Source organism: Euprymna scolopes, chromosome 13, assembly GCF_053919585.1.
Source record: "Euprymna scolopes isolate OS-2025 chromosome 13, ASM5391958v1, whole genome shotgun sequence".
Classification (NCBI taxonomy): domain Eukaryota; kingdom Metazoa; phylum Mollusca; class Cephalopoda; order Sepiida; family Sepiolidae; genus Euprymna; species Euprymna scolopes.
Genome location: NC_136494.1, coordinates 128,964,177 through 128,982,279, shown reverse-complemented (window position 1 = coordinate 128,982,279; position 18,103 = coordinate 128,964,177). Strand labels below are relative to the sequence as shown.

The window sequence follows — 18,103 nt, the reverse complement described above, 5'->3', positions numbered from 1 at the left end:
ATAGAATGCAATACAATATGGGAACCATTGACTGTACATAATAGATAAGGTCACCATTATTTCATACGAGAATTGTCAGCAAGAATCCATGGCATAACAGATAAAGTACTAGATAAAATTCAATTGTATGGGATATTCTTATGAAGGTCAAAAGGTTCAATCTTCAGTGTAGGCAATATGAAGAATACAATTGATCATGACTGATAGAACAAGAACATGCTACCCCCGTGGATTAAATAAAAGGTTCCATTTTAAATTCCATGCAGATTCTCAAGTTTGATAAAAAGACTCCCAAGTTCAACAAGAAGGTTAAAGTTTACATCAGTTGAAATGTTATGCAAATAACACTCAAGTAGGCAGTGTTCCAAATAATCCAAATAATATAGGAGTTTTTTTTAGAATTCCATGAAAACATTGACACTTGATTTTCAATCTCAACAAAAACCTCTTGCCTCTCATATGTCTCGTTCAAATCTTTTATTCAATTAAGTTGTTTATGCTAATCTGCCTGTCTACATGAAACTGCTGGACATAGAAAACTGAAATTCGCTAGAAAGGATGTCCTTTGTTTTAATCATAATGCTATAAATGTTAGCAAAATTAGAATAGAACAACTGTTAAATTTTCGATTGAAGATAACGTGTTGCAAAAGGATTGTTGGCACTTGTACAGTTTAATTAAGACATTAAAAAATGAAAATATCAAAAAAAGGTTATATTGCACGTATCCATTTTGGACTGAAGATCTCCGAAAAAAAAATTTCACTTTATTTGATTGAGTAGTTTTTTTCTTGTTTTTTTACAGTGGAAAAACACGTTTTTATGAGAGCGCAATGAAGGTAGCCATCTTTGAATTTTTTTGAACACGCCACGAGGAGATAACTCAGTTTAAAGCGCCGAACCCACTCCCCATCTTTAATACTAGCTTTTCTTCTTAAAAATCGAAACATGATTACCTTTTGCTCAATATCATAACAAATTGTTTTTTCGCTGTAAAAAAAAACAAAAAAAATACTCGATCAAATTAAGTGAAATTTTTTTTGGAGAACTTCATTCTATAATGTATACGTACGATATAGCCTTTTTTTCAATATTTTCATTTTTTTAATGTCTTGATTAAACTGTAGAAGTACCAAAAGAACAAATAATTACTTCACAAAAAGATTGTATCATTTGAGCATGCAGTTAATTTACTTTAAAATCTAAACCTCTTGTAAAGTTAAATTAAGATGTGACTCCCCTTCCCACTTCCAAAAAACATTAAACATGGGTTATGTTCAAAAATTCAGTATGCAAAATTAGGACACCAGAAGTGGACTTGGTTTACCTAAATATGAAATGCAAGTCATTAAGCATAAAATGAAAAACGAAACCATATGGAACCACTCCTGTTTTTATCATGAAACAATAAAAAAAACAAAAAAACTTTTATTTTTACATTTCTATAAATATTGTTTTTAATATTTAAAATATATTCATATGGAAATATTTTATTTCAAAAAAATAGTGTAAATTACATTTCTATAAATAATTTTATAAATATACTCATATAGAAATAATTTAAAATTTTCACAAATTTTATCACATAATTTCGTCATAAATAACGTATCATAAAACAAAGTAGCCACCTTCAATTGAATTACAAAACCGGAACTTCCTTCAATATTCCACTAAAAAATAAAAAAGTAAATAAAATTTTTTAAAATGATAACACGAGGAATGTTAAAACTAAAATAATTTTGAAAACAAATTATTTCCATATGATTTCGTATTTTTTTCATGTTTACTGACTTCCATTCTATATTTAGGTAAACTAAGTCCACTTCCAGCATCTTAACTTTGTATACTGAATTTTTCGACATAATCTAAATATGACCATGTTTAGATATGATACTACCCTTCCCCCAAAAAATATTAGATATGAACTTCCACTTTCCAAAAAATCATGTCAAAAGAAGGGGATTAAAGAACTAGAATGAAGATTCAAAGTTAATTCTTCATCGAATCTTGAACTGTTGTAAATGAATCATAGAAGCTTTATTTCAATTCCTTGAATAAAATGACAAAATTAACTCTAACCTCTTTATTGAAATCATGACACAATATAAAGAGACATGAAATAATAATAAAGCATTATCACACAACAGTTTCATTTAAAAAAATATATCAAATCATACTAAAACTAAAATCACTGTCTAACATAAATTTTGTTATCTCTCTACCCAGGCAATACTTGCAATATCGATTGCTTTAAGATTTTTTTAATTAGCCTTCAAAAGTGAATTCATTTCAGGAAAATTTCCCATTTCATCAAGTTTCTTTCAACTGACATTTATCAGAATAATTTCAACAGAACTTTTTTTTTATTACATTTTCACCCCAAACAAGGCACATTGCCATTTTGATGTAGGGGGATACTATTAGTAGCAATACACATGAAAAAATTGAAATAGCTTGAAATATTTCAATATTGGTATGCATAGAAAGAGCTTGATGAGCTAAGAAAGAATCTTTTTAAATTTTTAAAATCTGATTAAAATTAAGGAAGTTATGGCTATTTTTGTGCCTCACACGTTTGGATATTTTCCCCTCTTTAAGACCATATGCGTTTCGTCACATTTTTTACACTACTTTTTCAGTAAAAATGTCATATCTTTGTTAAAACACAAGACTAAAAAATGAAATTTACTGTATAAGTGTATTTTTGTACAAGGAATCAGAATATGCAACTGAAAATCTCCCAAAGTTTATGGTTTCCAAATAATCTGCAGTAAATGTGCATAAATATGCAGCAATTCCTTAAAAATGCCATGTATCCATAAACAGAAAAGAAGTTGGAGAACTCAAAGTTGAATTGTAATGTGCTTTATGTACAAAAAACTTAAATCTAAACATAAGACCATTTAAAAATGAATATATTGCAATATTTCTTTGGTATTATTGTAGATTAACACCTTTTGTTTAACCCCACTCAACTCCTTCTGACCACCCCTCCAAAATGTGATTCTAACTTTTTAGGAAATTATGTATAAAATGCCATGAAAAACTTTAATGAAAGATAAACAAATTATTTTAGAATTGAATGTAAAATAATTTCCTATTACAGATCATTCTAGCATTTTAGGGCAGTTAACTGTTTTTTTTTTCTATGGGAAAATATGCATGCTTTTTTTTTTTTTTTTTTTTAAGATGATTATGTGTAGTTTTAAGAGGGTTTCTATGCAATGAGAATATGTGGAGGGTTGCCATTCGGACTTTGAATTAATTGTAGGGCTAAGGAAAATTATGTGTGAACATACTGAAAACTTGACAGAGACAAAGCTAACAAAAACAATATTAGAGGGGGGAGCGTTTAGTTTCACAACAATTTAATGTAAAATAATTCACCATTTCCTGGCCATTCTAGCATTTTAGAACAGTTAACCAATTTATTTTTATGTGTATTTTCTTTAAGGAAGGATCTATTTTTTGTTTGTTTGTTTTAGATGCTTGTATGTGGCTTACAGAGGTATTTTGTTGGAGGGGGAGGGGGGCTTGCCACTCGAACTTAGTGTTATTGTTAGGGTTAAAGAGTGTTTTAGGAGGAGACTTGCCACACATAATTTGGATTAGAGGTAAAGTTAAGAGAGCTTCTTTTCAAAGAGAGCGTTCATCACTCATATTTACTGTTAGCGGTTCATAATTATTGGCTTTATATTATATATTTAGTTTTAATTTAATAAGAAACTGCGTTGCGAAATTTCAAAGAAAATTCCATAAATTTGTTGATTTCTATTTTCGAGGTTAAAGGTGTTAATTCCATAGGCCGTTTATACTACGCTGGAGCAGGTTGTAAAAATATCTTTCGCTTAATAAGTAGAAAAAAAAATTAACGAAATAAAAAGCTTCCTAATTGTAGTTTGATGTGTTTTCTAACTGCTTTTAAAATTTCAAGAATATTGATATAGATTTTGAGGGTTTGTATTACTATACACATAGATTCAAAAAAGTTGTCAAAAAAACAAATATATAACAAATAAATGTTATCAAAAGCAAGTTACTTTTCTACCTAACTGGATAATTTTTTAGTGTTTTTATTTAATGTAACATGTTTATTCAGCTTGAAAACAGTGTTTAACGATGTTTTGGAAAATTTTAAATGGCGCCCGCCGCCCGACTCTCTTGAAACGGTAAGTTTGGGGAAAAGAGTTAAAAATAAAAAAGTAGACAAAATACTGCTAGAAACTCGCTCAATATATGTTACCGTGACATAGGCTGACATATATTCGGTGAGTTTTTAACAGTATTTTGTATAGTTTTTTTTTTTTTAATTTTTAACTCCTTTTCTCAAACTTACCGTGTCAAAGAGAGTCGAGCCGGGCGCCATTTTTAATTTTCCAATACATTACATCGGTAAACACTGTACGTTTTTCGAGCTGAATAAACATGTTACATTAAATAAAAACACTAGAAAATTATCCAGTTAGGTAGAAAAGTAACTTATCTTGCCTTTGATAACATTTATTTGTTATATATTTGTTTTTTTGACAACTTTTTTGAATCTATGTGTAAACGAGATTTTGATACTTATTTTGATTTTGAAAAAAAAACATTTGTGGCTGTTCGCAGTAAAACATTGTTTTAATTCGCTGTTCAAAACTAATTTAAAGAATAAAAGTGCATGCAAGCTATATATCTACAAAAGTTTATTTTGTTTTTTTTAACCATGTTTTTAAATTTGACGAAAAAATGTGAGAAATTGCAACAGATTCATAATGCCGAATTGGTTGGGATTGTTGTTATACATTCTGAAAACCGAATAGTTCTAAACTAATGTTATTCTGATAACAAAATAGCTCTAATTAAACATAAGAACATTTATATTCATATTTCATTATGTTTTCATTTTGTTTCATTTTGTTTTTCTTAATTATTTTCATTATGTTTCATTTTGTTTTTCTTAATTCGTTCTTGAATAAAAATTAAAGAACGCGTGTTTGTTTATACAACTGTGTTATGGCTGATTCTACAGGCTGTAGCTGCTGCTGCTTCTAGTAATATTAACTTCATTTGACCAAATTCTCGAAATAGAAACAATTTTTTTTTTCGGGTGGGTCCTTTTAAATTATCAATTACCGCGGTCCTACTCAACATAAAATAATACTTTTAATTGATAAAGATAGTAAAAAGATTGATTTACTTACTACTGGGTGTCCGAAGAATTTTTTTTTTCAAAATGTTCGATACTCGGCATATTAAAGTCTTATTTTTAACACGACAAAAAAAGAAATGGTCAAAAATATTTCGGACACTTGACAGTATTAAGATTAACACCTCTTCTTATTGATTCCCAAATTTCATGACGAAATTCTTCATACAATCACGGTACGGACCTTTAGAAAACAGGGGGGGTCATTACAAAACCTTACCGAAAACGCCATTTTATGACGTTCACATTTTTATCACTTTATTTGCTCAAAACTCTTAAAATATATAATGTACATTCATATTTATTAATTCATTTGAAAGTATATTCATTTCCGAACAAAACAGTAGTAATTTGAAGACTTGAAGTGCTTTGGTTTAAAAAATATGGCTATTTTAGTAGAACTACCTTGAAATCTGTGATTATCCAAAGCGTTTTTTAGTCCGTGTGTATTACTACTATTAGGGACACAGGCTACAGGGGTACTAGGTGGGGTGTTGGGCAGCAAGATGTTGGTTCATGTTACACTTGAACTTCTGCATGTCAGTACAGTTGGGGAAGCAGGAATCTGGAAGGGAATTCCAAAGTCTAGCGGTTCTGGGAAAGAAACTACTGGAGTAGAAGGCTCTCTTACATCTACGGATCTCAACTGTGAAGGGGTGGGATTTTACTGCTTGTCGGGGGTATTTACGTAGAGGGGGTACAAGTGCTTGCAGTTCGTCGGAACATTCATCATTAAAGTACTTGTAAAACAGGCAGAGGGATGCTACATTTTGTCGATGGGACAGAGGCTGAAGCTTGGATGACAGTTCAGAACCTATTAGATTGGCAACTCTCTTTTGAACCTTGCCTAGGAGTGAGAGACTAGTAGCAGACGCACCAGCCCAAATATGACAAGAATACTCCATACATGGGTGAATGGTGACCTTATAGAGGTTCAGGATAAGGTGTGTCAGAAACTTTGTGAAAAATATTGAATAATTCGGCCCCCTGTCTTTCCAAGCTTATAACTACTCGAAAAATGTAATTCAACCCCTAATTTTTTTTCAATTAAAGGAGCAAGGACCAAGGTCTCATTTAAAAAAAAACAAAAAAAAACGTGATTTTAAAAAAAAAAGATTTTTAACTTCAGACTTTACAGGTAAATTTCTAAAAAACACTTCTTTTTTTGTTTTAAATTTGAATATATTATTTATTGATCTTTTATCTTCAATCTGTGATATATAAAACTTTGGTGAGTAAATTAATTATTTACTTTTTAACAGACATTTCAAAATGGGGGGGGCGTAAATTTAAAAAAAAACGTTTATCTAAAATATTATATTCGGTTTATTGGAAAGAGCATAAAATTTCACATTGACCTTGAAAATATCGTAAAAATAGAATCAATAGAAAAATTTTGATAGATTTTTAAAGTTTAAAAATTGAAAAATACTGAACTTGTAAAATTCAATTAATTTCATTACTGTTTTTTAAAAAAATAATATTTGTATTACTTTTTATACAACTTTAATAGTTTATTTTGGAAGTATAATACATAAAGAAAATAAACAACCTACTTTTAAAAGAGAAATTACGAGTTTTTTATATTTTATTTGCAGTTTCGTGTTAGGGGTGTCAAAAATTCCTACAAAAATTCTGATACACCTAGTACAGGATACTTTCGGGCGTTAGTAGCTTTCTAGCACGGTAGAGAGAGCCTACCTTTTTCGCAGCGGTCCTGGCAATGCTCTCAATGTAATTGTTCCAACTCATGTTTCCTGTGAACTTTAGGCTGAGGAGTTTAAAAGATGTACTTTCAGATAAAGAGTCTTTGGCCATTACTATTGGTGGTAGAGAAGGTTTCTTGTAGTTATTGAAGGAAACCAGTTTAGTCTTGGCAGCATTGAATGTGACCATCCATTTTTGTCCCCATTCCACTACAGATTGGAGGTCATCCTCTAGTGTTTCTGCCATTTCTTTAGATATGTGTTCATTTGTTTTCCTGTCATGTCTGTTATAGAGCGTGGTGTCATCAGCATATATACCCATCTCACAGACAATTTTGTCAGGGAGGTCATTTATGAATATTAGGAATAATAGAGGTCCAAGGATAGACCTCTGAGGCACTCTCGCATTTATATCATATTGTTTAGATGTAAGACTATCGAGGACAACCTGGATTTTTTGTCTTATCTAAGAAGGATTTAATTATGTTAAGTATTCTTCCAGTGATACCGTATGATCTGATTTTCCTGAGGAGACCCTCATGCCATACCCTGTCAAAAGCCTTAGATATATCTAGAACTACCGCTCTACCCTCCCCTGCTTTGTCAAGTGAATGGTATATATGCTTGGAGATTACAGTTGGAATGTCTGCTGTGGAACGGGCTTGCCTAAATCCATATTGTTGGTCGATCAGAAGTTTAGCATCTGTAAGGTGATGGACTCAAATATTTTGGCAAAAAGTGGGAGAAGGCTAATGGGAAGGTAATTTACTAGGTCAGTTCTTTCGCCAGAATTCTTGAAAACTGGTACCACAGAAGCAGTTTTCCAGCAGGCAGGAAAGCAAGATTTATTAAGGCGGCATTTGTTGTAAAGTTTGGAGATGATTGGAGCTACTTCCGCGGAGCACTTTTTTAATAGCACAGCTGGGATGAGATCAGGTCCACATGCTTTGGAGGTGTCAAGATTTTTTATGATAAAATGCACCTGAGAAGGGGTGATTTTTAGATTGTTTAGTGTGGCGTCTGTCTGCAAAGGAAAGTCCGGGAAAGGGTGGTTAGCAGGGTCCAGTGTGGAGTTGGAGGCAAACCGACTGGCAAGCATGTTAGCCTTCTCAGTTGCTGAGCAAACAATTTCATGATTGTTGGATAGTGGGGGAATTGTTGATTGCCCATTATTTACTACACTGTTTTAGATTTTACAGAAGTCACGGGTTCTTAATTTCTGTGCTTCGGTGCATTTTTTGGTGGTTTCAGTAAATTCTCTCTTAGCTATCGCTATTTCTTTCTTAAAGTTACTTCTGGCTTCTATATACTTCTGTCTGTTTGAACTGGATTTATGTTGGTTAAATCTGTGGTATGCATGCTGCCTTTGCACGATGGCAGCTGCACATGTGGAAGTAAACCATTGGGGAGAGTGGGACTTGCTATAAAATTTCCGCGTGGGAACATGTGCTTCAATTGCTGTTTTGAACCATTCAGTGATCTCATTTGCACTCTGTTCAGCAGGAAGTGCAAAGATATTTCGCCATGAGGCGTCTCTGATGAGATCCCTGATGGCTTCCCAATCAGCCTTTTTATAATATCTCGTTGTTTTGAGCAATGGCTCTTCCATTTTGGCTCTAGAGTTTAAGGCGATTTCAAAAATCTTATGTAGTCCTTAATACAATGTGTATAACAGATTTCAAAAGCAAAGTCGAAATAATGAAAGCTGTAATGATTCTACTTCAGGTGCTAGACTAATTTTTTCTCCAACATTAAACTTTTGGGGTGCTTTACTAATTATGTACGACAAATGTACAACAAGGCACAACAACTGCTCCTGCTAATTTTCTATTCATGTATTCGTATCACACAAATAGAGAAACAGCAGGTGCAGTCGTCATATATTTGTAGTGCTCAGTAAAACCTACTTTTTGGGATCATTTCAAAATCACTGATATATTGTAAATAAAACTGGTATATATTTTGTAGAGATTGCATTTTTATTTTTAAAGTTTTACATGTAATAAACCAATGTAGGAATAACTTAATTTTTTTTCATAACAAATGATAATTCTAAATTAATATGTTAAAAATAAAAAGAAAGACTATGTCATACCTTTTGATGGACTTGAAAGTTTGTCATCTTTGATATCCAAAACTTGGTCTATCTTTTTCTGTGCATTTTTCAGTGCATTTGATGCAAAATTGGAAAAGTTCTGACTGTCCCACCAGCTCATTTTGCATGATAATGGAATTTAATCTGAAATAGGAAAATTTTAACAATTGATACAAACAATTTGGAACTGATACATAAGGAGAATTGTTTGGTCGCATTTTCATCTCTGATTTTTCAAATCCTTGTCTCTACATATGTATGTAGATGTGAGTATGCTTATTTTCATTTATGAAATAATACTAACGTTTCAATGTTCATTATCTCAACAAATAAATGTTCGGCACATTTCTTTCATTAACAGTGAAGTCCAAGCATTTTATTTCAACTTTAGAGGATAGTGATACCCGATTTTTTAATATACTGCTTATGTGTATACAATCTAACTCATATGGTTAACTAATTTGCATATTGTTTTAAAAAAGAAACAGAAAACAGACAGACTTCTTATGTGTGATAGGAGAGAGAGAGAGAGGCAAACAGACAGATAAATCGCCTACCTCATTACACTTAGCTACATTGTACGTGACTAGCTCCAACTTTGCTGGGGCTCTGGGAGCAGCAATATTTTGCTTCTGATTGCTTCAGTTGTCAGCCAGAAAGAGGCCAAGACCTCCGTGTCCAAAACTTTCATGGTTTCCTCAACCTCTGCTTTATGTCATATCTGACCTTCAAGGTGTCACTCAAACCCTTCCACCAAACAGCTCCCATACTATCTATCATAGGTAGACCAACCTAATATTTTAATATAAAATGTTTTGTTTATAACTTATGGATGAGGCCTGTGACCCGGCATTACCAAAAAAAAATTGTGGGACCCAAGAAACTCCTACACTAAGTCTGAACTTCATATCACTGTTTTTATTTTTTATATATTAGTTTAATTAGGAGCAGAGAAGAAAAATGTTTATATTGGACAGAGTAGCAAACCTTGGTATTATTAATAATACCAACTGACATACAGTTTAGTGTTGGACAAGGCACATTCTGCTACTTAATCTGGCAGTTACAGTTTGGTAACAAGGAAATCCAAGATGGCCACCATGACACAATTCAAAGAAATTAACAAAATACGGCTTGTGATATTCATGAATACAGTCATATGAAACTTCATGGTGTTATGAAAATATATTCAAAATTTCATCATAATATCTTAAAGAGATTTAAAACATTTTAAAGATGGGTTGGTCTGTAAATTGTGTAAATTTCCTACCATTTTCAGTCACAAGCTTTTATGCATTTGAATAGGACTGACTTAAGACAAAATGTCCAGTGAACCACGCATTTTTTGATACTTTGAATGGTCATAACTCCGGTTATCATGGATCGATTTAAAAAAAAACTGAAGAGAATATTTCTGTTTTTTTAAGCTCTTTTCAATAATGCTTGATTTGAGTTTATTCACTGTAAAGAAAAAAAAATAGTGTGGTATTGCTAGTATTATTCTCATTCTCTTCATGCAACACATATCCTCAACCCTTGTTAGATTTCACTTCCATGTGCCTCACAGACAGTTCCTTTAGTTGATAGCAGTAATGCTCTGCTGGTTAGTTATGCAGGTGCCATAATAAATACATGAAAATGAAGATAGAAATCACTTTTTCCATAGCTACCAACGTAATAGATGCACTGAAACTAAAGCTGCTTTCAGAACCGCCAGCAACCACTGTAAAAGAGTAATAAAAAATGCAAGAGAACTATATGCGCAATCCGTTAAGTCCAAAGTAGCTGAGCAGTGGCTTGGTTCCCACCAGTTCCGGCAAATAGCAAATAGGATCCTGAACAGAAACGTGCGTTCTATCCCAACCATTATCAATGGACCAGAGGTCATCTCGACAGCATCCGACAAAGCCAAACTATTTGCCAAAAACTTTGCGGCAAATTCTACCCTGTGTGACGAAGGCCATCAACTCTCCATATTCCCTCCTATAACAGACAACACGCTATGCAACATACAAAAATCTGTACGTGAGGTCGCCAAGCTAATCAAGAACCTTGACTCCAGTAAAGCAACTGGTCCCGACGGAATTCCAATTATAGTGTTAAAAAAATTACAACCAAACTGTTTAAGCGTTGCCTTAAGGAGAAGTGCTTTCCAACACCCTGGAAAACCTCATCAGTATGCCCTATATTTAAAAATTCAGGAGATAAGTCATCTCCCTCTCAGTACAGACCAATAAGTCTCCTGTGTGTCATGAGTAAGTTGCTGGAATCCACAATAAATAGAGAAGTAGTCAACTACCTCAGCAGAAATAATCTTCTTAGCGACACGCAATATGGTTTCCGCTCTGCTAGATCTACAGCAGATGTGCTAACGGTTATATCTCATAGGATTAGTGAATCTCTCGACAAAGGCTTCATTTCTAGGGCAATTCCTCTCGACATATCAAAGGCCTTGTTGATGAAATTCTCTACCTGCATAAGAGCCAAGTACGTCCAAGGATGGAGTACTGTTGCCACATTTGGGCAGGAGCTGCTAGAAGCAGCTTATCTTGCCTTGACAGAGTTCAAAATAGACTTTGCAGCCTAGTGGGGGATGCCCTTTTCTCTTCCCTGCAACCTCTTTCCCACAGAAAAGACATTGAAGGTCTGTCTCTGCTTTATCATTATTTTCATGGCAAGTACTCGTCTGAGATCTAACCTATGCCCCCCCCTTGCCTGACTTTCATGAAAAACACTTATCTAACTGAAACCACTATAATTTCCCCCCACTCTTTATCTTTGCCTAAACCTAAACGTAGATTCCATGAACAAAGCTTTTTTGTGAGGGCTGCATGACTGTGGAACTCTTTCCCATTTTCCTGCTTTCCAACTGACTACAATGTGGTAGTCTTCAAGTCCAATGTGAACAAATTCTTGATGAGACATCCCCTTATTTAATTCAATTTACCAAATTTCCACTACTTACGTTTACTATGACATGTTTCCCTTGACCACTGTACACTCATTAACCCTTATCCTCGAGTGGTTTCCGGACATTGATAAGTGGTGACTCCTTTGTAAAAATAAATAAATAAATAAAAGTAAGTAGTTTTCCGGATATGAAGCAATGTAATTCTTTATGCTATAAGTGGTGGCCATTGTTGTACGCGCATATTTTATATAAAAAAAAAGATTAACTCTTCATTATCTGGAAAATTTATTACGTCGTTTCTGTTTTGAACAAATATGGCCGCCGCGTTGCAATACTACATGAAACATCTTTTCTGTATCGTGAAAACTAGTTGTCGGCACCAATTTTAAATGCGATATTTGTTTCCAGCACACCCGAACCCCCTGGAAGCAAGGTAGGTTTTGTGTTGAGTGTTGATCTACTAGGACATAATTATCATTTATTCTTAATATGAGGAGGTGAATAGTGAAATTCGTTCACAATGATTTTCTTTAAAACTACGTAATCAAATTGCGTGTTTTTATTTTATTTTTTTTTTTTAATACGATATTTTCTTTCCGTCACAGCGACGTATATCAGATTTTTTTCTTTATTTGTTGATTTTTCATATGGGAGGGAGAAATTATGGAAAGGCATCCGATATCGCATTTTGTTTAGATCGTCGGTCTCAACATTTATTTCCTACTAGATAAATTTCCGGTGAACGATATTTATTTTCCCTCACAAGTAAGTACATCGTGAAGGTTTCTTGCTATTTATTAATGACATCCATATTCAACGTAGGTGTGACCATGCAGAAGAAGCACCAAAACCACTAAATCATAGCAAGTTTCATCGTAGAAGTGACACGGAAACGCCGAAATGAAAAAAACTCAGATCAAGGCGGCACAACTCAAGTTCATAATTTTCTATTTGAACGCCATGTGTGTGGGGGTGTGGTAATGTTTTTCCTTGTTTAATTTTCGATCTTTGATCGATTATCGAAACTACTATGGCTCGAATGCAACCATTTTGTTTTTCGTTCTAACTTGATAGACTTTACACTACCTATATTTTTAATTTAAAACATAGTTAAAACACACAAAAATAACTTATCCATATAGGTAGAAGAGTAAGCTAGCTTGTCGTTAATTTTATTTATTGTACATTTATATTTTTTACCTATTTTCTTTTTTAGTTTTGTTGACTGGGAAATCGCCGCCTTTTTAAATGGTTCCTTGTCCTCAAAAAACAAAAATTATGGGCTTGAGTTATGCGCCTTGACGACAACTTGGTGTTTTTTGTTATTTTATTTATAATAAATGATTTGGGAAAAATACCAAAAACCATTTCATTCTAAATAAATTACGTGACTAAAATAAGAATAAGCCTTTAAATTATGTATACTTTAATATTTTAATGGAGATAAATTTAAAGTGTTAGTTTTTCACCTGTTCAAAGCTGGTTTTTTGTTTGTTTTGTTTTGCGAATTGAACCATGACGGTGGATCCTTAAATATGTATTTAAAAACTGGTGTTTCATTGTTTTAGGATTTAATTTGATGAAACCATGTGACCCCAAATCTAATTTGGACAAATAAACGGCGATGACATAAATAACAGGGAGAAAAACATCGAGTTTATTTTCGTTACGAGAATATTTTGCCAGATTGTTTTTAAAAATAAAAGATAAAAAAAAAACATGATTTATTTGTTTGTTTTAAAATTATACATTTATATATTAATCATTCAAAAAAATAAATGAAATAAAAACATGAAAACTAAAAATAATTTTTGCTTTGTTCAAAAATAAAATTATTGTTGCTAGTTTGGTCATCCGTAGAAAACAAATAATAAACATTTAAAACTGGGAGTTGTTGCACACGACTAATATTACAAATGTCAGTTTAATGTTTACCAACAATAAAGATTATTTTGACCAAAATATTATAATCTTGATTTTATCAAAGTAACAATTTGTGAATAATTGAACTAAAAGCCAATAAGAGAATTAGCCTTTTTTCATTTGATATGTTAGTTGTTGTTACAACATGTCAAATAGAAATTGTAAGTATTAGCAGTAAAATCTCGTCTGATTCTCGCATTACAAAACCTTTAACAAATGATAGGTTTTTTTAACAAAACTAATTTCGTGAGTACTGTTACCTGTTTACCACATCCGATTATGTACAATAACTGATAAGGTAAAATCCCCTCAAAAAAGTAAATATGTGGCTTGCTGTAAGTGAACAGCCACAACCCAGGCAGCCATCTTGGATGATGACGTTGCAGGATATTGAATAACAACAACAAAGATGCCGGAACCACGGCCATCGTAATAGATAGTCATGCCGAAACTCGAGTTCGATTTCAGTGGGGGCAAAGTTTGGTTCTTGTTCAGAATAACCTCTATATTAAAAAACGAAAATGGAGAAAAATCTGTATGGTGTACGTACCCGTGATAGAAAGAAAATAGCGTATTCCAAAAATCACGTAACTTGATCAAGTATTTTTATAAAGAAAATAATTTTTAAGCAGATTTTTTTTTTCAATGTTCACGTACATGAGTTGGAAAAATTACATTGAGAGCATTGCCAGAAACCGCTGCGAAGAAGGTAGGCTCTCTCTACCGTGCTAGAAAGCTACTAACGCCCGAAAGTATCCTGTGCCTCTATAAGGCCACCATTCGCCCATGTATGGAGTATTCTTGTCATATTTCGGCTGGTGCATCTGCTACTAGTCTCTCGCTCCTAGACAAGGTTCAAAAGAGACGCCAACCTGATAGGTCATGAACTGTCATCTAAGCTTCGGCCTCTGTCCCATCGACAAAATGTAGCATCCCTGCTTGTTCTACAAGTATTTTTATGGTGAATATGCCGATGTACTGCAAGCACTTGTATCCCCTCGATGTAAATACCCCCGACAAATCTGACAAGCAGCTAAATCCCACCCCTACACAGTAAAGATCCATAGATTTACGTAAGAGAGCTTTCTACTCCAGTAGTTTCTTTCCCAGAACTGCTAGACTTTGGAATTCTCTTCCGGGTTCCTGCTTTACCAACTGTACTGACATGCAGAAGTTCAAGTGTAACGTGAACCGACATCTTGCTGCCCAACTCCCCACATAGTACCCCTGTAGCTTATGTCCCTGATAGTAGCTCCCTACATCAAAGTGGCAATGTGCCTTGTTTGGGGTGAAAATGTAATTTAAAACAAAAATCTAACAAACTTTAATTATTGAGAGTTATTTTCCTTGTTTTTCAAAATGGCGACACGATATCATTGCTTTTCGTTTGACCACCAAATTTAATTTTCTAATTTTAAAATAAAACTACTTGATCAATTTACATAGTTTTACGGTGTTTTCTTTCTGTCACGAATACGTACATCAAAGACAAGTACACTAAATTTGTTTCTATTATAAAAATAAATATTGGGTGCTTATTCAGATTAGCACTTATAGTGATAAACAAAAATGAAGATTTTATATTCCAAAAATCATAAATTGATCAAGCGGTTTTGTTTTATTTATGAAAAGCAAATTTGCTGTTTTTTACCGATAAGTAACCAACGACGCCATGTTTTACTAAAGAACATAATAATGGAAAGTAATCAGTGATTGTTTTGACAATTTCCATGTGCATTGTCTGCCCTTGTCTACTGACTTGTTGAGCTTCTTATTTTTTTATTTTTTTTACTCGCATTGCCCCCTAACAAAGCATATCACAACTTGCAAGAGGGATTCCACCTTCTTACAGCAGCCTTCGCAATGTTCTAAATGTATTTGTTCCAGTTCATATTGCCAACAAATGTTAGGCCGAGCAGTTTGAAGGAATAATTCTCAGGTAAGGTGTTATTTGTCATGGATATGCGTGGTTGGAGAGGCATTTTTTTTTTTTTTATTACATTTTCACTCCAAACAAGGCACATTGCCACTGTGGTGTAGAGGGCTGCTATCAGGGGCAGCAGCTACTGGGGCACTATGTTGGGATTTGGGCAGCAAGATGTCGGTTCACGTTACACTTGAATTTCTGCATGTCAGTACAGTTGGGGAAGCAGGGACCTGGAATGGAATTCCAGAGTCTAGCGGTTCTGGGGAAGAAACGACTGGAGTAGAAAGATCTTCTACATCTAGGGATCTCTACTGTGTGGGGGTGGGATTTAGCTGCCTGTCGGATTTGTCGAGGGTGTCTACGTCGTGGGGGCACAAGTGTCTGTAGTTCGTCAGAGCATTCACCATTAAAATACTTGTAGAACAGGCAGAGGGATGCAACATTTCGTCGATAGGACAGACGCTGAAGCATAGATGACAGTTCAGAGCTTATCAGATTGGCGACTCTCTTTTGAACCTTGTCTAGGAGCGAGAGACTAGTAGCAGATGCACCAGCCCAAATGTGGCAGCAATATCCATACATGAGCGAATGGTGGCCTTATAGAGGTACAGGATACTTTCAGGTGTCAGTAGTTTTCTAGCACGGTAGAGAGAGCCAACCTTCTTCGCAGCAGCCCTGGAAATGTTTTCAATATAATTGTTCCAACTCATGTTTCCTGTGAACGTTAGGCTAAGCAGTTTGAAAGATGTACTCTCAGACAAGGAGTCACTGGTCATTGCTATTGGTGGCAGAGAAGGTTCCTAGTAATTATTGAAGGAAACCAGTTTAGTCTTGGCAGCATTGAATGTGACCATCCATTTTTGTCCCCCATTCCACTACAGATTGGAGGTCATCCTCTAGTGTTTTGCCATTTCTTTAGTTATGTGTTCATTTGTTTTCCTGTCATGCCTGTTATAGTGTGGTGTCATCAGCATATATACCCATCTCAGAGGCAGTTTTGTCGGGGAGGTCATTAATAAATATTAGGAACAATAAAGGTCCAAGGATAGACCCCTGAGGCACTCCCGCATTTATCTCACACTGTTTATGTACGACCGTCAAGGACAACCTGGATTTTTCTCTTATCTAAGAAGGATTTAATTATGTTAAGTATTCTTGCAGTGATATCATATGATCTGATTTTCCTGAGGAGACCCTCATGCCATACCCTGTCAAAAGCCTTAGGTATATATAGAACTACCGCTCTACCCTCCCCTGCTTTGTCAAGTGAATGGTATATATGCTTGGAGATTACAGTTGGAATGTCTGCTGTGGAACGGGCTTGCCTAAATCCATATTGTTGGTCGATCAGAAGTTTAGCATCTGTAAGGTGATGGACTCAAATATTTTGGCAAAAAGTGGGAGGAGGTTAATGGGAAGGTAATTTACTATGTCAGTTCTTTCGCCAGAATTCTTGAAAACAGAAGCAGTTTTCCAGCAGGCAGGAAAGCAAGATTCATTAAGGCATTTGTTGTAAAGTTTGGAGAGGATTGGAGTTACTTCCGCGGAGCACTTTTTTAATAGCACAGCTGGGATGAGATCAGGTCCACATGCTTTGGAGGTGTCAAGATTTTTTATGATAGAATGCACCTGAGAAGGAGTGATTTTTAGATTGTCTAGTGTGGCGTCTGTCCGCAAAGGAAAGTCCGGGAAAGGGTGATTAGTAGGGTTCAGTGTGGAGTTGAAGGCAAACCGACTGGCAAGCATGTTAGCCTTCTCAGTTGCTGAGCAAACAATTTCATGATTGTTGGATAGTAGGGGAATTGTTGATACCCCATTATTTACTACACTGTTGTAGATTTTCCAGAAGTCACGAGTTCCTAATTTCTGTGCTTCTATGCATTTTTTGGTGGTTTCAGTAAATTCTCTCTTAGCTGTCATTATTTTTCTTACAGTTACTTCTGGCTTCTATATACTTCTGTCTGTTTGAACTGGATTTATGTCGGTTAAATCTGCAGTATGCATGCTGCCTTTGAGCAATGACAGTTGCGCAAGTAGAAGTAAACCATTGGGGAGAGTGGGACATCTTGTAATTTGTGCTCCTATTCGACTACGGTCTGAAGGTCATTTCACCTTCATTTGAAACCGAGTAAAAAATTGATTTTCTTGAATAAAAAAAACTACTAGATCAAATTACATGATTTTTCTTCGTCCCGTGACGGGTATGTATATTACAGACACTTCTGTATTTTCTTTAATTTTAAATGTCGCCGTAAGTGCCAATCTGAATATCATAATTTAACGCACTTGTGCAGTTTAACATTCCCAAGCAAATTTAGAAAACCATTCTTAATATGTGGAGGGGGAGTTTGGTT

General features: G+C 34.3%; 1 protein-coding gene across 5 annotated transcripts in view; it reads right to left on the bottom strand.

The window, feature by feature from the left end:
• The window catches only part of LOC145292191 (uncharacterized), a 117,484-nt gene extending 103,020 nt beyond the window's left edge, over nucleotides 1-14,464 (bottom strand). For 3 of the 5 annotated variants that reach the window (XM_080138490.1, XM_080138493.1, XM_080138495.1), the window contains exons 1-2: nucleotides 14,083-14,214; nucleotides 8,989-9,132 (exon numbers count right to left, since the gene is read on the bottom strand). In XM_080138490.1, the coding sequence (XP_079994616.1) occupies nucleotides 8,989-9,109 (121 nt within the window). In that variant the 5' untranslated portion in view covers nucleotides 9,110-9,132; nucleotides 14,083-14,214. Of the gene's footprint in view, nucleotides 1-8,988; nucleotides 9,133-11,953; nucleotides 12,057-14,082; nucleotides 14,215-14,372 lie in introns of those variants that run through there. The other 2 variants (XM_080138492.1, XM_080138491.1) reach the window with 2 other exon arrangements.
• Between the last annotated feature and the right edge of the window lie 3,639 nt (nucleotides 14,465-18,103).